Source organism: Mus caroli, unplaced genomic scaffold (genome assembly GCF_978045245.1).
Source record: "Mus caroli unplaced genomic scaffold, Mus_caroli_1 scaffold_6, whole genome shotgun sequence".
NCBI lineage: Eukaryota > Metazoa > Chordata > Mammalia > Rodentia > Muridae > Mus > Mus caroli.
Window position 1 is genome coordinate 28,919,947 of NW_028227261.1, and position 21,072 is coordinate 28,941,018.

Consider the following 21,072-nt stretch of genomic DNA (forward strand, 5'->3'; position numbering starts at 1 on the left):
GATCAGCTGTGACTACACAAAACCAACCATGTTGGGTGGGCCCTTTCATCTGAAGTGATGGACAATTCAGCCAACTTAAATTCACTGATTTCTGAGTAGCCTTGGCTTCCTCTCCATCACACACTTAAAACTTGAGTGGGACCTGGTTTTGTTGTGGTTTTTCCTAACAAAGGAAAACAGAGGTCCCAGTGGCAACACTGGCCAAGGCCATCTAGGCTGCCTAAGCACACAGCCCACAGTGAGCAAAAGGACAGGTGGATGGCTCTCTTGACTCGGGGGGCTCCCTGGGATTCACCCCACTCAGGCTAGTTCCCCCAAGCTCCCCTGGCTTTCCAGCTCTGAGACAGCAGCCGGTCCAGGTCCTGTTCTCACAGGGGGTTACTCAGTATCTCCTACAGTGTGCAGTAATCCCATTTTATTAGGTCCTCAGGGTTAGGAGTGTTGATTCTCACATGACCATGTCCAACCTCCCCTCAGAGGTTCTGATGGGTTCAAAGGCACCTTAAGAAAGGCCCAGCGGACTGCAGCTCAGTGGCAGCCAGCTCCTTAGGCTACACACACCCTGGGTTGTCACCTTCACACAAGACACAGCCAGCCAATCCCAGTTAGCACCTGGCTGTGTTCAGCTCCGTCTGGCCAGCTTTGGTCTCATCTGCCCTCACTGTGCCTTTACAGTATCACCACATCAGCTATCTTTCCTCTCTGAAAGGCTAAAGTGCCTCTTCTTCAATGTACATCTCTACTGCATGATTAGCATACAATGCTTGGTCAGTGCTGGGTGGAGCCGAGCCATTCTCAGGTCCCGCTCTCTTGTGAACAAGGAGCAGCTCCATCCAGACACACCTCCTGGAGGCAGGAGTCTGAGATGCGGCCTCTCCAGGTGGCCTTGGTGGGAATGGCAGGTGAGGAGGCTCAGAGCTGGGTTTTTCCTTTGAGGGATGTTGATCTGGGGTCTGGACAACTCAGTGATCCAGCCCTAGGCAGGTGCATCCTTCCCCAACCCAGGGCTCGTCCTTTTCCTCACCTTAGGTACGTTATCACTGGGAGAAAGCCACAGAAGAGGCAAATTTTACAGATTTATTTTTTAAAAACAAAAGAAAAGGTTAAAAAAGTCCTTCATTTCCAACCCTGCCTGGAGGTATGGGGAAGGGGTTATAGCAAGCTGAAAAAGTGCCCGCCCCTCTCGGGCAGAGCTGACTTCCCAGAGTTGGTAAGGACAGAGGAAGGCCCTGGCCCTTCCTGCCTTGGCCCTCCTTAGGTAGCTGGTACACGTTTCACAAGCAAGTGTGGGAGTAGAAAGCCAAGGGCTGCTTCTGCAGTGCCTTCAGCCAGTCTTCAGTCCCACACTCCCTGCCACGGGTGTATGTGCGAAGGGTGGGCAGGCAGGTAAGCCACAGGAGGTGCAGGCTTGGCCACATGGTCCAGCCCTGCAGCTTCCTCGTGTTCGCCAACCAGCTGGACATACTGCAAGCCTGCTGTGAGGTGACCTCCCTAGAAACCTCCTGCTATCTGGAGGGGACCTCTAATCTCCAACTCTTGGGGTCTGCCCTTTCTATTCCCCAGCCTCAGGCTGAGTGGAGTCCAGGACAAAGCACTAAGTGGCTGTTTGCTACAAAAAACCTGGAGATGCCAGCGGGTAGCTCATGGCCTGTCAGCCGGTCCAGGCTCCCAGTCACACAGTCATCCACACAGAGTTAAGGCGTCTGTGCCAGCAGGCATGGCCAAACTGGGCCCAGCTTCTCTCTCTCCACCTGCAGAGGGTACAGGGGTAGAACCCCCGGTGCTGTGGGAACAGGCTGAAGTGGGAGAAGCTGGCAACGGAAGGTTAACCAGGCTTAGGGGGGTGGGGGGAAGAGAAGGCAAGGGCTTTCAAGACCTCTGTCCAGGCCTGCTGGCTGCCCTTGGAAGTAGCCCAACTCAGGTTGGGGAGCCCTGACCATAAACCCCCTGGAAAATGGGGGACAGAGAAAGGAGAAGAGGGGGGTGCTAGAACATTGGGACTTTGGAGGAAGCCAGTGCTATCAGTATTTACAAGCGCAAAGCCCCATCTTCTGTGCCACCTACCTCTACCCCTTCCACAGAAATGGCCCCTGAGAGCCACTGAAGAGGTACTCGGACCTCCTCCCAGCTGCACCCCTAGGGAGAGCCCCTTCCCTCCAAGCTGGCCCTTTCCTGGGCTCCTCAGGAATGTCCGTGAGGCTCTGCTCCATCCGGAGGCGGTGCCTGCATGGGGTTAGAATCCTGGCTGCCTGGTGGTGCAGTGGGCAGGCAGCAGAGACTCTAGGAGTCCTTGAGCATGCTGATGCGTGCGTAGATCTTCAGGGCAGGCCCCAGCTTGATGTTCATGGCGCTCATTAGGTGGTCCTCCTTGAGCAGCAGCAAGGCTTGCCCATCAATCTCCTGCGCACGGAACTCCTCTGCGATCTCCTGGCAGCCTAAGGACCATGGACGAACAGTAGCAGTTAGAGACAAGCCCTGGCTCAGGAAGGCCTCAGGATGCTACCTCAGGGCAGTCCTGCTTTTCTTGTCTCAGCCTGAGAGGCTCACCACTGAGCCAGGGAGTCTTGGACACACCCTTGTTCAGACCTCTCCCTCCACTAAATGTCCTAGGGTTGCTGCAGAGGGCAAGCATGTGGCTGCTGAAAGTTCACAGGAAGAGCAGCGGCTTTGTCTACCCTTTCAGGCAAACTGACCACCACATCAGAATGCTCCATCCGCCCCCTGTAGGCAGATGTTGGTAGATAGCAGGAGAGGCCTCATGGATGCTCCCACACAGCTCTGAGAAAATGAATGGGTCATTACTGCTTAAAGCTAAGTTTTGAAGTGATCTATGTCATAGAAATATATCAATAATACAGATTTTGTACCTTACAGAGAGGTAGAACATTAAAAAAAATTTGAATTTGTAGGGATAGCACTGTACTGGCCAGGAGCAGCTAGGATAGGCAGAGCAACAATGACTGCCTAAGGTAATTTGGGGCCCTGAGTCTTGTAGTGCAGGAGGACATTGTTGGAGAGAGGAGTTGCTGGTAGGTGGAAGGGCTGGGATTCCACTGCATCCAGCCAGGAAGCTGCAGATGTGGCAGCATGGGGCTGGGAACCAAAGTGTAAAGTTCCCAGTGAGCTGAGTGGCAAAAGACATTTCAGGCAGAAGGCTGAGGGTGCTGTCTGGCTTCTTGTTGGAGAAAGGAGGAAGGGAAAAGGAAAGAGTGGGCGCTTCTGTACTCCATGACTAGTATCTGCTGGCTCAGGAAGCCCTGGGCCCTTCAGATGGCCAATAGGTCTGGGGATTAGAAAACAGTTTCCAGTGTGGTGGTGCACGCCTTTAAACTCAGCTCTTGGGGGGCAGAGGGGCAGAGGCAGGCGGATCTCTGTGAGTCTGAGGCCAGCTTGGCCTACAGAGAGAGTTCCACAACAGTCATGCATTTACATAGTGAGACCCTGTCTCAAAAAACCAACCAACCAACCAACAAATCAACAACAAACAGAAAAACCCTAAAGCAAGCTGTTTCTAGGCTAGGATGAGGCCGCCTGTGAAGCTGACGGTGTAAGTTATGTGTTTCCTTTAAGCCTCTGCTGTGGTGGCTCTCGCCTGTAATGCAAACACTGGGAGACTCAGGCAGGAGGCTGTGAGCAATTCAAGCCTAGCCTGAGCTACATAAGAAATCTTGTCTTAAACAAAACGCCAGCCTTCTGAAGACTGGAGGAGAGAGCTCTCCATGGTGTTCCTAGGCCGGCTTCGTAGATTCTGAGCAGTTGGAGATGCCCAAGCATCCTAAGAGCTGCAGAACAAGCCCAACATTATAGAAAGACTTATCTGAAAAAGAATTTGGGGTGTATTTTTTGTTTGAGGGAGTGTACCCCCAACAAGACTCAGAGACTATAAAGATCTTAGGAAAATTAAGAAATATTTCCAGGTGGGACTGAAAAGCTCAGAGGTAACACAAAATAAAAGCAGGAATTATAATAAGCACTGTAATTTAAGTTGCACTGAACACTCAGGCTGCCTTTCACAGAAATGGCAGGTTACTCTGAGGGTGGGACCAAGCACAGGTGGTAAGAACAGCTCCAGGCTTTAACTCCTCAGAAGGAAATGGCAAAAAGGGCTGCCCAGGGCTGGTGTGGGTCGGAGCTGCTTCCATGTTCCCTTTCTCTCCTTGGTTACCTATTAGATACGGGGGTGTGGTGTGGTGGGCAGGAGACAACCTGCGTTAGTTCTCAGATCTCTAGAGTGGGGAACCACACCTGTGCAACAGGGCCAGAGATCTTCCTGCCTAGACTTGACTCAAGGAAATGCCTCCTGAAGGGTATTTTCTTAATCAGTGACTGATGGTGGGTGGGGTTACCCCTGGGCTGGTGATCCTGGGTTCTGTAAGAAATCTGGCAGAGCGAGCCGCGAGGAGCAAGCCGGTGAACAGCACCCCTTCATGGCTCTGCATCAGCTCCTGTGTTCAGGTTCCTGCCCTGCTGGAGATCCTGGGCTGACTCTGCAGTGACGGATTACACGTGGACTGTGAGCCTAATGAACCCTTTCCTCCCATCTTGCTTTTGGTCGTGGTGTTTCAGCACAGCAATAGAAACCCTGACTAAGACAGCCTGGGGGCTCCCGCAAAGGACAGAGCTTATTTGTGTGACCAATGAGACACTGTAGAAACAGCAGAATGTGATTTCTGAAGCTAGGCCCAAGAGAGCATGATGGCCTTTTCTGGCTGCTCTCTAGTTATGGGGAAACCCTGCTGTCGTCATGCTTGCTACACAAGGCTCAACAGTCAGGCCCTTCCTGCAAACCATGTATGAGAGGACCCTATGATCCCAGAAGTCTCCAGGTTGTCTCAGCCTTGGCTGACAGACACAAAGTTGCCCTGTTATAAGGGACCCTGAGGCAGGGCTGCAGGGGCTTCCTAGTCTTCACCATAAGTACCTGGTCTGTGACAAGTGTGAGGTCCAGTGATGGACAACAGACACACTGGGCTACGTGAGAGTGCTACAACTAGATCCAGTCCTGTCTGACCTCCAAGTCTGTGCTCCTAACCTCTATACCACACTCTATCCTGGCACAGGCTCGTGGCCACCAGTGCTGCTGACCTGGCAGTGGATGCATGAGGCTAGCAAAAAGCTGAGAAGTTTCAGGGTTCCCCTGGAAGAATCTGAAATACTAGATCATTTGCCTTTCCACGTGTGAGTCGTGACAGCAGCCTCGGCACTATCTGCCCCCCATCCCAAGGGCTATGCACAGGCCCCCTGAGCCAAGCATGCTTGTCCTTGCCCTTGCTCAACTGCTCCCTCAGGCAGTCTCCCGACCTGCCAAAGCCCGCTTCAGTTCTGTCCTCAGGGTCTGTGCTGTGCTAAAACAGATGCGTTCACATGCAGGAGCCTTCTGGCCCTCACTGTTGCACCCTGGGTCCTGCTCCTCCTGGAGGGAGGCGAGGTGCCCCACTCCCTCTCCGTTATCCTATCAGGGAAAGACTTTCCAAGGAGCTTACCTGGCAGAGAGCGGATGAACTCATAGACATCCTCTACATTCCATTTTGTGGGTTCGCTCGGCAGGAAGTGGTGTCCCACGCCCACAAGGTCCCTCATGTGCATGTCAGGGAGCTCCAGGTCCCTCTGGCCTTGGCGCCGTCGTGAGGTGGACGAGCTGGCTGAGATGGGTGACAAGGGCTCCTCATAGCTGGAGTTATCTGAGCACCGGCTGGAGTCCTCCTGGCTGTGTGCCAGCTGCAAGGCGGCAGTAACTGAAAGGGGTACAGTGCCTGAGGGCTGCGAGCAGAGAGAGACATGGCTTCAGGACGGCGGCACAGACCGCTCCGGCACCAAGAGGGGCAGAGACAGGCCCAGCTCCCTCTTCTTCACTCTTTCTGGAGGGGCAGCTTCTGTGTTTCTTGCTCAGAGCCCTCAGTCCCTCGGCACTGCCACATGTACTGTTCCGTGTGCGCCACAGTGGTCTGTTCTCCATGTGGTGTCCCACGTGACTTGGACTAGCAAGAGGGACTCCTTGGAGTGTGTATATTCTGAACTGCAGCTTTTAGCAGATTCTTAACAAGGTGCAAGACAAAGTTATTACCACCCACTGACAGCAAGACAGACATAGGATGAAGGCTGCCATGCTAGGGTGTGAGTCTCTTTAGGACCATGTCTTTGGATCATTAGTGCCTACCAGAGTTCCTGGCATGGACACTGGGAAAATATTTAATAGCTGAATACCCATGGCTCTGACAGAGACCTGCAGTCTTCACAGGGGCACAGAGGTAGTGGGGGACAAAGGGGGCTGCTGCCATGTCTCCAGCCCGACATAGAGGGAACAGCCTGCCTGCACAGGGCCAGCAGGGTGAGACCCAAGAAGTAAGAATGGATAGCAGCCCCAAGAGGGGGTAGTTCTAGGAAAAGACTACCGGAAAGGGTAAGGTCTATGTCCTCAGGCCCCGGGAGGCTGGGTATGAGACCTGTCAGAGGGGAGAGCGGAGTGCTGAGAGGAGCAGCCGCTGAACCCGGGAGCACCTGTGGGAATAGGCTGTGTGGCCTCTTACCTGCTTCTTGGTGTCCTTGGTGAGTGTGGGCAGACTGGCCTTGCTGGCCCGTCGGCGGTTGTGGGTTGTGGTCCCTGCCTTCTGCAGCTTGCTTCGGTCTGAGTGAAAAAGTCCCACTCGTTTGGTGCATCCCACATTATACCTGTCAGACAGGAGCAATCGAGTCAAAGCAGGGGCCACTGTCTGGGAAAATCCCAGCTGTCTACAGGTACAAATCCTGACTCCAGGGCACTGAGACTCTGGGCAGGCACTTGAGCTCTGAGCCCTTCTTGGGAGGCAGGGCGTGATAACAGTTGCCTTCTAAAACTGGTCTCATGAAGACATGAAGGACTGCCCCTGACATGCTTAACTCCTCAGAGCATGAGTGCTTGTGGTTACCACACACCACGATGCTAGGAAACTCGTGTTTACTGTCCTGCTGGAGTTTGGCCTGATAAAGCTTGACCGAGGGGCTCTGGCTCCATCAGCACAGCCTGGGCGACGTGGCTGAAGACGGACTCCAGCGCATCACACACAACACCCTGCATGAAACCTACAGGGTTCTTTTCGGGCTCTCGGCTTTCAAGGCAGAGCTGCTCCTACAAAGGGCACAGGGCACGTGTGAGCCTAAAGCCCTCATCAGCTGGCTTGCCTGCGTTGTGCACAAGCGCTCCTTCATGCCTTAGTTTTCCAGCCCGGATAGAGGGCACAATTACAGACAATGCTGACAGCAGTCATGGCTGCTAACAGAGACGCTGAGACACTCCTCTGACCAGTACCAAGTCTCTCTGTCTAGCTGTCTGCCAGCCTGTTCCTTGTTTTGGGTTGAGACAAAGTCTCCTCAGGTAGCCCCTACTGTACAGTGGATTCTAACTTCATTCTTGAGTCAGTCCTGCATCAGGATTTCAAGTCCTGGGATTACAGCTCTGCAGCACCATGCCCACCCTTGGAGTAACTTCTCAACAGACACAGAGGGTTTTTTATCATCATCAATTTTCCAGGCTGGATAAAAGCTTGCCATGGCTCTGGGCTATGCTAGTTCTTGGGGCACAGCTAGTGGACTGCTTTCTGTGCTTGGATAGCAGTTCTTTCTCTCATAGCACTCCCTTCTCCTGGTTTCCTGGGCCATGTGCACCCACCTGGTGCACTTGAATACAGTGCCTTAACCAGGCAGGCCAGGGAACGGAGGATGGATGAGCTACAGCATCCAAGGTTTGATGACTATGGAAGAAGGACACTAGGTACAACCCTAGGGACAGGACAGGGGCGGGGCACGGCAACGGGGCTCAGACACTCACCTCTTTGCACAAGCCATGGAACAGAAGCGCTTGGAACGCTTGAACTTGTAGGCAAAGTCCACCCGTCCACAGAGCTCACACTTGAGTTTGAGGGGAGTGCCCTCCTCTTTGGATTCTGTAAAGTATGGAAATGACTGAGTGTGGGTGAAATTGTGACAGGCTCTAGACCGGCACAGGTGCTCCCTATCCTGCCCCTTCATGTCTCTGGGGTGTGGCACCCAGAGGCATCCACTCAAAAGATGACAGGCTTTGCCTCTGCCTTTGCAAGGTTAGGTCTCCCACTGGAGCTGCACAGCGTGTTTCGTGATGGATCCTGCACACTGAGCCAGGGCACAGCAGACATGGGCAGGGTCAGCATCCCTCTCCCTCTCCATGAAAGAAGCAGAAGGCTCACACGACCTAACGTAGTTCTTGCCTGCCCATGGCCTTCGAGTCATCCCACCTCAGAGTCAGGCTCTTGAGCCAGCAATGGGGTTGGGGCACCCTGACTGGTGCTACCTTACTCTCATTCTAGAACTTGGCAACGGCCACTGCAGGAAGTGAATCGGAAGCCGTGTGGTTGCCGGAGAGGCAGAAAACGAAGGCTCTTATTTCTCCTGTCCCTGTTCTACAGAGACAGAGGTTGAAGGGTGCTTGCTAGTGAAATGCTCAGTGGGAAAGGCTGTTACTTAGTCCTGGTCAGGGTTCTTCCAGATACCGAGAAAGGAGAAGTGTAAGGTCTGTCCTTCCGCCTATACCAGGAGACCTGCGCCCCTGAACGTGACTGTAGCTCGTACCTTGCAGGTAGGGCTCCTCCATCTCTGAGTCGGTGGTGGTGGTGTGGTCCTGCTGTGGAGGCTTCTCAGGCAAGAACCCTTGTGCATACTTCTTCTTGAGATTCCCTACCAGCAGGGACGAGCGTCCCACCTAGAGGACAGGTGACAAGGAGGCCCCAAGGGTTAGAATCTAGACTCCCTGTAATGCAGCCTCATTATATTACAGGTACAAAGTAACCAGGCAGATATCAGCCCCACCCCTCCAAGCCACCTGCATGCCACCATCCAAGGATGCTCCACTCAAGGCTCTGTTCTACTGTTTGGTTCCCAAAGCAAGAAGCAGTGGGCACAGAGTACAGCGACAGCTCAAGAGGTCAGAGGTAGTCTCTGCCCAGGTCTGCCCAAGGGGAGATATCACATTTTCCTCACCGTTCCCCAACTAGGTGCCAGGTCCTATACTTAGAGGACACCAGGAGGGCATGGCTACATGTGAAAGTAATCATAAGAGACTCAGCGCCCTGATTTGATTTCATACTGTTTTATAACTGACCACAGCCAAGCCAGAGGCTCAGGCAGCCACATGGGAGAGCAGGACACACTGACCCCAGCCACAGAGGACATGCCCTGTGGCCAGCAAACCCCCAAGGCCAGCTTTGCCTCTCTTTGGCCCTTGCTTTGTTTGGGTAACTGGTGGCCAGCTCACAGAGTAGCAGTATGGCTCCAGGATGGTGTGAGCTGCAGTTCTATCTGCCTTCACGCTGCAGGCTCAGGGGTTTCCAGTGTTTCTCCACAGGTAGGAGGAGAACCGAATGGAGTAGAGAGGGGGCAGGGACCAGAGCTAGCTCCTTATACAGTAAGCTGCTCCCAGGAGATCAGCCATTGGATCAACTTTCAGAAAGAGAGGCCACAAATGTGCCTGTCTGTTGGTGGTTCACCGAGACTCGTCCACTGCAGGCAGGAATCCCACTTAAGTCTTGTGGCGACTTATAAAACCATGGATCCAAAGCATGAGTCCCCAGGAGGGTGGGGGTTCCAATCCACACAACCCTCCTGAAAGGGCCCTGTGTGAAGGCCCCTTCAGCTCACTCGCTGTCTTTTCAAGGTCTGCTCCCAGAAAGCACATCTCAGATCGCACTCCCATGCCACCATTTTGATTTCTAACATGTCAGAACTCTGTACTAACAAGTTCCTTTTGCTAACTGGCCAAAGTTTTGCTGTTCATGTTTTGGCATTGAAAACAATAAAGTCTAATTTTCCAAAGCCCACTGTTTTTCATCAAATATCCCCAGGGGAACTAAGTCCCTCTATTTAAGGGGTCTCAGGTCACCAGTCAGGAGTACAGCTGAACCTGTGTGCATAAACTTGTAACCAAGGGGTCTTGTCTTATCAATTAGCCTTGATCACCAAGTCGGTTCAGTCCTAGAGAGAAATTACTCTAACATCTGGAGATAGGGGAATTAGCAAGGGAAGAACAAACTGTTCACATTTTCAGAAATTTTACATGGAATTGTAAAAATATTCTAGTACACATCCAAAATATACTTTTAAAAAAAAAGAGGGGAAAAGAAGTAGTCCGTACCGGGAAAGGCTCCGCCCCCTCCTGGATCACAAACCCTTCGATAACATGCGTCAGGATTTGGGGTTTCACAATGGCCTGTGGTGGTTTATTCTCACCATTCTGGGGGGCAGTGCCGGCGATGCTGGAGGCAGAGTTTCCGTTCCCTGAGGTCATGCCGGGGCTGCTGAGGTCGGTCAGTGCATGAACAATGCCCTGCCCTGTCTCTGTGAGACAGAGAGAGAGAGAGAGAGAGAGAGAGAGAGAGAGTGAGAGAGTGAGAGAGAGAGAGAGTTAGTTTAATCAGAACAGAGGCCAACTTGAAGATGAACAACCAGCACTCACAGTGCACACCCAAGCCACAGCACCAACCAGGCAGTCCCCAGCCCCACAACCCACTGGCAAGTGCTGCAGCGCTAACGGTCGCACTGCCCAGTGTGAATGCGATCAGTTTTACAATAATTTGGCTTTGCACCCAGCAGCATTTCTTAAATATTCTTTTCAAGACAGATCTAACCAGGTGGACGAGGCCTGAATTCTGCCCCTGAGGAGGTAAAATTTCAGCCAGTACTGGGTTAGACAGAGCAACACTCAGTTTACAGAGAATTCCAAATAGTGACCAAGATATTTAAAGCCAAATCAAGAAGCTCCGCTAAACATAGGCTCATGGTATCACAGAGCAGCTTGGTGGAGAGAGGTTAAAGGAACCTTCTATGAGATTCCTTGGAGGGTCGGACTTTAACAGCACTGTGAAATGGACGCCCAGGGAACCGGGAGGCAGAGACCCCAGCAGCGCCTCCTTAGGAGGCCACCGCACTGACTTACAGGGTGATTTTGTTTCTCCCATGCTAAAGCTGTTGGCACTGCCGCCACTTTGCTCTGCTGACTCCTGCTTTTACTCAGACCTCTTGCTCAGAGTGCAGTGTACACTCCACTCCACCCAGCCCTCCGCAAACTATACTCCCTCCATCTCTCTGTGGACAGCCTTCCTAACCTGTCCTTTGGAAAATTCAACACAATGCTCTGGAGAGTGGGATGGGGCCCTTCCCATGCCCATCAGGACCAGCCTCCTCCCCTTCTGCCAGTGATGTGTCACACCCTCTCCCCAGTCCCTTTCCCAAGGCTGTTTTCTGTCACCACCAAGTGCTCAGTGAGCTGAGGTACCTTTAACCTGGAACTTCCTAAAAGAGAGATGCGGAAAAAGCTGTTTCTTTACTGCAATAAGCCTATTACTATTAAGCATAAACCAGTGGTATATGACAAAGTTAAAACACTATTAAAATAATAAAAGTAACTGCAGTAACTATTGTTACTTAGGTAATTTTTGTACAACACTTCCTAAGAAGATGTTATTTCATTATAAGAACCCAAAATATTCCCAGGAAATGGAAAATCATGCACACAAGGAAATAAAAACATAAGCACTTTAGTAACGATTTCTAGCTGGGCTTCAGCACACCTCTGACTTCTGCTTCCCTTTCTTACAGCACTCCTGATTGAGAACACCAGGACCAACCTTTCCATCTGACCAAGTACAGGCTATGCAAACATTGTCTTTGGTGCCTGTTCCTACAGACACTAGTGAGGAACAGCTGAGCAGAAGGCACCCAGGAGAGGTGGCTGGTGAGGGGCTCAGTGGGTGTCAGTGTCTTCCAGCCTTCTGACCGGAGTCTGACGCTTAGATCCTAATGTGGAGAACACAAACCTCAAAGTTGTCCTCTGACCTCCACACCACAACTTTAATGTGTGCTTGTGCGTGCGCGCGCACACAAATAATTTTTTAAAATCTTAAATTTTGTTTGACTCAAAGCCACACCAGCAAGTTTAAAAATATCCTTTCAGTGTTTGTGTTAATGTGAAATAAATGTTATCAGGTTTAGCTTTTCTGTGGAAAACTAGAGACAGTTCGATTTTTCTTTTTTTATTTCTTCTTTTGCTTTGGATTTTTGAGATAAAGTTTTCATATTCAGTCCTAACTGTCCTCGATCTCACTGTACAGACCAGGCTGGCCTCAAACTCACAGAGATTCTCCTGCCTCTACCTCTTGAGTGCTGGGATTAAAGGTGTGGGCCACAACACCCAGTTGGAAATTCTCTTGTCTAGAATTATTCTTTTTAATCAGTTAAAGTGTTTAGAAATGGGGAGAAAACCCACAAAATTTTATGATGTAATAAATCTCCAACCCCAATAAGCCCGTGTAAAGAACACACAGCTGAGTCATAGTACTTATCAGCTGCGCGCCTAGACTGGGCAGATCAACCAGTGCTCTACTCTGTTCCCAGCTATGGGGTCCCTGCTACTCGTAGCTCCTCCAGGCCATGTGGTTCTGCTCCATCTTCCTCCCATCTCCTCTTCCTCTGTCTTCTTCTGTCTCCTTGTCTCCCCCTCCTCCTTCCTCTCTCTCCTCTCTAAAACCTCCAGCCCCACCTTTCCCTTCCCCTGCCCAAACACAGGCTTTCGCCTTTATTTGTCCTGTTAAAATGGGGAGAAGGTCCACAGAAAACCGCCTGAGTATGTGATCTACTCCTTGTTGGGGCAGCCCCTCTTGAGGAAGTAGAATTAGCATCAAATACAAACAACACCATGGCAACCTACAACATTTCCCCCTTATTGCACAATTAAAAGGCTCTTTTCTCTCAGATATAAATTGAGCACAACTCTTACAATTATGTAATTTGTAAAGTATGATACACTTAACACCCAAACATCAATTTTGTCTATGAGATAAAGCCCTCTACCATCTATCCTAACTTAAAAGGCTTACAATTCTCTACCTGACTTATGTCCTGGTTTTAGATTATATACCATCTGGAAACCATCCTCTCAAATCTATATCATCTCTCTCAATGCTAAACAGCTTGAGTTGGCTATGAGACTACAACCAGTTCTCAACCTCGTCAGAAATCCGAGAATGACTTAAATATTACCTGAAAATATAGGAAGCACAAAAAACATAGCTTCCAAAACGTAACTAATTTGTAGAGACATCTGACTACCTCAATCTTCAAAATGTTGGAGCATCAGTCTTCAGCCTTCTGGACCAGGAGATCATCTGACAGAATTCTGAAGGACTGCTTACCCTGTCTTGGCAGAGCCATAGTCAGAGCTATTCTGACTATGTGTGACATAGTGTGTCCTTTTCTTGGAGAACACTTTTGTCTGTAGATGAACTGAGGCAATTCTTGCCTAATGGCTGTCTTGCTACAACTGGAGCAACTCCACTGATGCTCAAGAAAGGGGTGCCGTCTGGAGCAGACAGTGTCTCTAGTCAAGTGATCTTTAATAATGAAATGACCTGAGGCTGGTGAGGTGGCTCAGTGGGTAAGAACACTAACTGTTCTCCCAAAGGTCCTGATTTCAAATCCCAGCAACCACATGGTGGCTCACAACCACCCATAATGAGATTTGACACCTTCTCCTGGTGCGTCTAAAGTCAACTACAATGTACTTATGTATAGTAATAAATAAATCTTTGGGCAAAAGCTAGCAAAGACTGAGCGAGCAGGGCTGACAGGAGTGAACAGCGGGCCTAAAAATTCAATTCCCAACAACCACATGAAGGCTCACAACCATCTGTACAGCTACAGTATACTCACATACATAAAATAAATAAATAAATCTTTAAAAAGAAATAATGAGGGCTGGAGAGACGGCTCAGTGGTTAAGAGCACTGACTGTTCTTCTGAAGGTCCTGAGTTCAATTCCCAGCAACCACATGGTGGCTCACAACCATCTGTAATGAGATCTGATACCCTCTTCTGGGGTGTCTGAAGACAGCTACAGTGTACTTACATATAATAACAAATAAATCTTTAAAAAAAAAAGAAAAAGAATGAATGAAATGACCTAAATGTCATATTCTATGGACTTCTGATGCCTTTGAAGACTATGCAAAGCATTTCTGAACTGTTAAACCTTGACTACTCTCAGTCATTTCTAATTGAAATATCTTGAAAATACCCTTTTATAATTAACGCAGAACCATGAATTTGCTATCTGGCCCTTAACTTGTATTGTTTAATCATCTAAAGACAGTGTGTAATAGCAGTTATAGAAGGACTGGGTCTAATCTTTGTATTCTTTTTTTGTTTTGTTTGTTTGTTTCGAGACAGGGTTTCTCTGTTTGTTTGTTTCGAGACAGGGTTTCTCTGTGTAGCCCTGGCTGTCCTGGAACTCACTTTGTAGACCAGGCTGGCCTCGAACTCAGAAATCCATCTGCCTCTGCCTCCCAAGTGCTGGGATTAAAGGTGTGCGCCACCACCGCCCGGTGAGGAGGACTTCTGAGAAGAGAAACCCTGTCTCAAAAAAAAAAAAAAAAAAGAAGTCCTCCTGCCTCTGCCTCCGCCTCACAAGTGCTGGGATCAAAGGGGTGTGCCACCACTGCCCAGCTTGGTATGAATTTCTTATATTGATACAAAATTGAAATTAATATTGCTACTCTTAGACAGGCATTGTGCCTATACAACACATTTAAGAATACAAAGATTAAGAAATTATAACTAACTTTGCATCACTTATAAAGATTTCTACCTATGTAAGAATTTACAACATAGAAATAGCTAGGATGGAGCTAATAACACAAGCAATCAAACTAAATTTCTCTTTTAAATTTTAAAGTCTGTGTTTATTCACAGACTTTATGTTTTTACTTGCTCTTATGTTCTAATATTTTAAATATACAAAGAAATATAGATTTTATTTAAAATGATGGACAAATGTTGTTCAAATATAAGAGCTGAACGATACATTTGATGGCTGTTTCCTCCTAATTACAGCTTAGTGGAACAGCCTGTGTGGATTTGAACACCCTGTGGATCAGAAAAAGCACAAGACCAGCTCCAGTCTCTTATCAACAACATTCTCTACAGTGCTCCCTGTCCAGTGACTTTTAGCCATTTGTCTGTCTGAACGCTTCTAGCAACAGAAGAACTAACTCAGAGCAGTCTACTGCTACCTTAGGGAGTACAAGTTCTTCATAATGAGCACAAATCTGTCTTTGTTAATTTCTGCCCAGTAACCCTGGCTATGTTCCTTAAGACCAGAGACAGAATCTAATACACTGTCTATACTGAGCAAGCACAGGCTTAGACAGGGTCTGGGGACTGTTTCCATCAGTGGGTGGATTATGCCCCGCCCTGGCCCTCTCAGCCTGTTCCATGGGCTACCTTAACACGACCATCAATTGTGTATCTCAGAGAGCTCACTCATAAGCTATTTTTGGTTCATTATTTGTCTCCCTATCTAGAGAAGGAGGTCTCACCTAGTTGCTCAGGCCAGCCTTAAACTTGAGCCCCTCCTGACTTGGCCCTGCTGGGCTCCTGCCGGCCTCCCAGTGCTTGGATCACAGCTGTGCACCGCTGCACCTGGTTACTGTTTGCTTCTCAACAGCCACTTTGGGGCTTGCGAGCACAGGCTGAGGAAGAGAGTACTTTCCAAGCGCTGGTGTTCATTATGGGATAAACTGGAAGGAATGTGCTCTCCTTGCCACCCTGCCCACCCACCGTCACTGAGTCACTGACACTCGCCCCAAGCTGCTCCGGCTACTCTTCTGTGGGCTCTTTCTAGCCCTGTTCCAAGCCCTTTCTTACTGTCTTAGAGCCGTACCTGTTGCTGGACCCTGTGAAACAGAGGAGGCCAGGCTTGCAGGCAGTCATCTGCTGAAGTTACACATCAGTGCTTACAGATGGGAAGCAAGGGCTGATCTCAAATCTCCAGGCTTTTTCTTTCTTTCTTTCTTTCTTACTTACTTTTCATTTCTTTTCTTTTCTTAAGGTCTTATAACAAGAAGATAAACTCCTTCATGCTGACACCAGAAGTTCTAGTGTCCATCATAATCCTGGGACAGATTACAGGAGGCAGAACCCCAGGGGCAGCGAAGGGTGTGTGTTCTGTGAACAGTAAGGTTCACAGCTGTGCGGCTTTGCAAGCAGGAAGGCCTATAGCTCATCACCTGCTCTGGTAACAAAGAGTTTGGGCTATTTCTGGAATGACCCAACAGTCTCACCCCCTGCCATGCTCAGCACACTGAGATTAATTTAATCTGCTTCCCACTCTCCCAGACTGCTTTGCAGCCAGTTGGGAGGGGTCGGGTTGGGGAGCCGCTTTGACAGGGAAACTTGCAGAAACCCGCCCTGCTGGCCTGAGGCAAAGAAAAGAGACAAAGGAACCCTGTCTTTGGAATTCAGTTCTTCAGTGGCTCCACCAATTCCCTGGGCTGAAGGCTCTGCCAGGGGGATTCCCACAGGTCTCAGATGCCTTCCTACAGTGAGCACCTCAACAGAATGGTGGGTACTCCTCTAGCTCCAGGGGCTGGAGGGGAAACGGAAGGCCAAGCCGCACTGGGAAGAGGCAGGTTGCAACTGCTATTAAGTTGACCACACTGGACTACTAGTATGTGCCAGTCTTAGCATATGATCAGCAACTAGGCTGATCTCACTCACAGGCTCCAGCAGAAACAGCTTTCAAAGGAACAAACAGGAAAGCCTACCCAGGGGCCCTGTCTATGCTACAAGTTCTGAACCCATTCTCTTTGAGACTGGTCACTTCTGCTAACAAAGACAGGGGCTGTGACCCAGTTTACCTCCCCGCCCCCCAGGAGACTAACCCAATGTCCAATATACGATACATGCTCAAGGCCTGTTAAACTGCAATGAATTCTAATATAAAATAATAACTATGAATAAAGTCAGTGCTCATCACCATAAAGAATATAGGTCTCTTTGGTACTACAAAGAGATCTGTCATAGGTGATATTAAAAAACTACTCTCTAAAGCTGTGACAGCGAGTGGCTTAGTTAGTGTCTATTATAGAAGTGGCATTTCTGCAGACCAGCTTATGACAGCTACTATTCTTTAGTCCACTTGCCATCTCACTGTAGAGGATTTCCTCAGCACAGGAGAGTGAGAGCACCAACTTAGATCCAGAACCTTGTCAAGGTCGGATGACCTCTAGATGCAGAGGCAGGAAGGCACCTACAAAGACACTCTCCAGCCGGCTGGAGAGAGTTCAGGCTGGTCCAAGCCTTCAAAAGTCTGACCAGTTCAGAACCAGGTTCTTCCTATCTACAGATAACACATACAGACACATAAACTATGTTATACCAGAATGCTGAGGGGTTTTCCCCATGTGTGTATGTAAGTGTAGAAGTCTAAGGTTGACAACGGATGTCTTGGCTGGCTACAGCATGAGAACAAGCTAATGAAATTAACAAAGAATTTAAGGAGATAGTAACTGGTAACCTGGCTCAACAAGCAAGCCACTCTGGCAGACTTGCTCCAGGGTCAGCGCTGCCACCAAGCTGCTCCCTGCTTTCTTTTGCCCAGCCTGTTGAGAATATGTGAAGCACCTGCAAAACGATGCAAGCTGAGCCTGTATCCAGGAGACAGCAGGAGGCCACAGCTGGTCCCGGAGAGGAAAGGAGAGTGGTTAGGCCAGTGAAAAAGACTGGGGCCAACCTTCATAATCTCTTTACTTATATTCAAATCCCCAAAGAAATTACTGGCACTGTGACAGTGAGGGAGGTGTCCCTTCCCAAGAGAGAGAAGCCAGGCATGGCAGAGTCGGAGTGGTGGGCTGGAGTTCAATCTAGGCACTCCACAAAGAGATTTACAGGGTGAACGCTCTTTTAAAAAAGCAAGTGCGGTTACAACCATTCAGATCTTGCTGTGAGTTAGCTGTTTGCTCAGGCAGGCAGACCAAATCCAGCTGAAAGGCCTTACTTCTTCAGATAAGGCAACTCGGCCTCAGGACTGAGGGAAGGCAGAGTCAAGTGTGAGTTAAACTCTGGGCTTGTTGTGAGCATGTTTCCAGAGAGGTTTAATGGAGGTGGGAAGCCCCACCTTGAATACGGGTTGGCACCATTCCAATGTGACCAGTGGCTCCCAGCCCCCGACGCCATGCCTGCTCTGTCACGTGACCGAAACACGCCCTCTTCCCTTAGGCTGCTCTTGTTGCCTGTTCCGCCACAGAAACATGAAGAACTCTGAAGGTCATGAAAGACCTGAGCAGAGGCAGTTTCATTTCCCTGCAGTGGGCTACGAGGGTGAAGCAGGTAGGGAGGGGAGGGCTGTGCATGACTAGCTGGGACCAGTGTGAGGGCACTTGAGGGAGGTGGCAGGAAATGACAAGGAGGCTGAGGCGTCACCTGTGGTCTGGGACCTCAGGGTAGGGAACTGGCAACGATCTAGGTGAGAGACTCCCGGATGGGAGGGAGCCGTGGACTGATAGGAAAAGGAGCAGGGCAGGCAGGATCCAGGCTACACTCCGCATCCCTGTCAGAAGGGAAGTAGCACATGATCTTTCAACAGGCCTAACACACCATTAGTTAACGCCATATCTCCCACATCTACAATTTAGGATGAGTCATTTCTCCCACCAAGTTTTACACTAAATTTAGACAATGACCACACATGCATCTCCCATGCAGATGGCACAAGTTACAGGTGTGCTTTTTAGAATTCAAGCAAAAGTGAATGTCATTTGGAAGATGGTATATTCTAGGGCATATACCAAAGGAGCTCTTCGTGGTGAGAAAATTGCAGGCTCCTTCCCACACTGGGCCCTCGGAGTCCTAGAGGAGTCAATGGCCTGTAACCTTTTCAGTTCTTCTAAGGACAGAGCTGTAAGACAGAAGGCCTGTCACCTGGAGGCCACAAGCCATGGCTGTTGCAGTTCTGAAGACTCTCTCTAGAGAAGGAACAAACGGCGGTGACAGAGGGTCCTGTTGGCTACTGTGCCAGCACAGCAGGGAGATTCACAGACACAGAAGCAAACTCTGGATCCAGACCTCGGGGGAGGTAGCTGGCCAGCAGAACGGGAAAGTAGCTGAGCCAGGGGACCTCAAGCCAGCCTGAGTGTCACTTCAGGATGACCTCATGGAGGCTAGGTTAGCAGGCCAGGAGGGCAGACGAGCTTCTCAGTATTTTGGGTAAGAGCTGAATGTCTCTATCTACAACTTGGCTGGAGGACCAACCCCTCCCTCCTGGCAGCCACTACTGTACAGCTGACTCTCATGCCGTCTCTCAGGACAGAGGCAGACTCACCCCAAATCACAGGCTAGAGTGTGCAGAAGCTCAATTGTAAACAGCTGGATGTCTTCCAAGCTGTCACCCAGAGCTAGGAGGGAAGCAATCAAATCAGGCAGCAGTCACCCTCCCCCATGCAGTGGAGGACAAGGGAGCAGTGGGCGTGTTCCACCCAGAGCCCTGACCTGCTCCCTAGCTCTCAGGCTGAGTGCCACAATGGGCTGAGCTCAGATGAAGAGGTTGCAGTGGGAGTGGAATTAGCTCCTGTAGGACCACAAAGTGACTTCCAACAGGCTGTCCTGGCTTCTAGCACCAGGAATGCTGGCTAGTCCTGGTTGCAGAGGCAAGGCAAAGCCTTGTCTGTTCTGCTTAACAACGAAAGCCCAGCTCTGGGTCTCGCAGCTTGTCTCCATCACAGTGGTCTGTAGACACTAAGATTTTATACAGCATCTGGGACCAAGGGCGAAGCTAGAGATCAAGGGTGGCAGGCCAGTGGGAACTCTGGCTCTGGGTCAGGTCTGGGCTCATTCTGGCTCCACCTGTGATAGCTTTAGGCACACAGTCTCTACTGTGTCTAGGCATTTAAGTGTATGGGAAATCCTGGTTCTGAGTAAAGAGCAAAACAGAAAGACACTGGGTTTAAATCTTAGCCTGTGGTGCTGTCAGCTCCTGTAAGCAGTGTCCCCAACTATGACATGTATGCCCATGCCTGTCGTGCCTGCAGAGAGGAAGTTAAATACAAGCATGAAGCACAACACTCAGAAGTGGCCCTGCCCTCACTCTCACTAAGGCTGACATCACCCAGGCCAGAGGCTCTGTTCCTGTTCTCCAATGCTTTGTCTGTCCACCAAGGGTTTACCCTGTGCCTTGTCTCACGAAGTGTCATTATTTACCTCTGCTTTGACAGGATTGTAACATAACAGAAGTGCTCTCCTTTCAGGGAGAGCCAAGCCAATGCACAAGACCAAAAGCCAAGAAGACAAACCCCAGATTTCCTTCCTATGTCATCTTTCATAAAGAGCCTAGGGATCATCACTAAACAATGCAGGAGAAACCCAGAAACCAAAGGAAGGTTTTGTAAGTCAAGTCAAAGGAAGAACCCCTACCTAGGAATATAAGGGTTGGGGTGAAACAACTTAGCCAGGAAGTGGCTTTGCCTGTGGGGAAAAAAATCAGTTTAAAATGCTAAAAATAAATCATGGAAGAAAGATTTTCAAAATTCCATTTATCTCTGGTAAGCGTTGTAATTATCTCCCAGGCTGGTAATAAGGAAAGGCAATCGTGCCCACTAATAACTCTTAGTTTTTGGCTTCTAACTGCAGGATCACCAAGGGTAACAAGCGGCAGGCAAGGTCAGACTGCACAAGGTGGCACCCAGCTCAGCCGTCCATCCTGCCAACATCGTGGTCCAGATGACTTTTACAAGTCAATTCTGATGGCTTCTCTCAGAAAACACTACTTTCTTCAGTGTTTATTTAATCCTGTGACAGAGGGATACCACATGGATATGAGAGTCAGGTCTTTCTTTCTTTCTTTTTTTTTTTTTTTAAAGATTTATTTTATGTATATGAGTACACCATTGCTGTCTTCAGACACACCAGGAGAGAGCACTGGCTCCCATTACAGATGGTTGTGAGCCACCATGTGCTTGCTGGGAATTGAACTCAGGACCTCTAGAAGATCAGTTGGCGATTTTTTTTTTTTTTTTTTTTTTTTGGTTTTTCGAGACAGGGTTTCTCTGTATAGCCCTGGCTGTCCTGGAACTCACTTTGTAGACCAGGCTGGCCTCGAACTCAGAAATCTGCCTGCCTCTACCTCTCAAGTACTGGGATTAAAGGTGTGCGCCACCACACCCGGCTGCAGTTGGCAATCTTAACTGCTGAGCCATCTCTCCAGCCTGGGTCTCTCCTTCTTTCTGTATGGGACAGACATCA

At 49.6% G+C, this 21,072-nt stretch overlaps 1 protein-coding gene across 3 annotated transcripts in view; it reads right to left on the bottom strand.

Moving 5' to 3' along the window:
• Positions 1-1,063: 1,063 nt before the first annotated feature.
• Positions 1,064-21,072, bottom strand: part of Phc2 (polyhomeotic homolog 2) — a 97,328-nt gene continuing 77,319 nt past the window's right edge. For all 3 annotated transcript variants that reach the window (XM_021159386.3, XM_021159387.2, XM_021159388.3), the window contains 6 exons: positions 10,139-10,341; positions 8,581-8,710; positions 7,805-7,919; positions 6,528-6,669; positions 5,484-5,760; positions 1,064-2,435 (listed from right to left, as the gene is read on the bottom strand). In XM_021159386.3, coding sequence (XP_021015045.1) covers positions 2,281-2,435; positions 5,484-5,760; positions 6,528-6,669; positions 7,805-7,919; positions 8,581-8,710; positions 10,139-10,341 — 1,022 coding nt within the window. In that variant the 3' untranslated portion in view covers positions 1,064-2,280. The remainder of the gene's footprint in view (positions 2,436-5,483; positions 5,761-6,527; positions 6,670-7,804; positions 7,920-8,580; positions 8,711-10,138; positions 10,342-21,072) is intronic.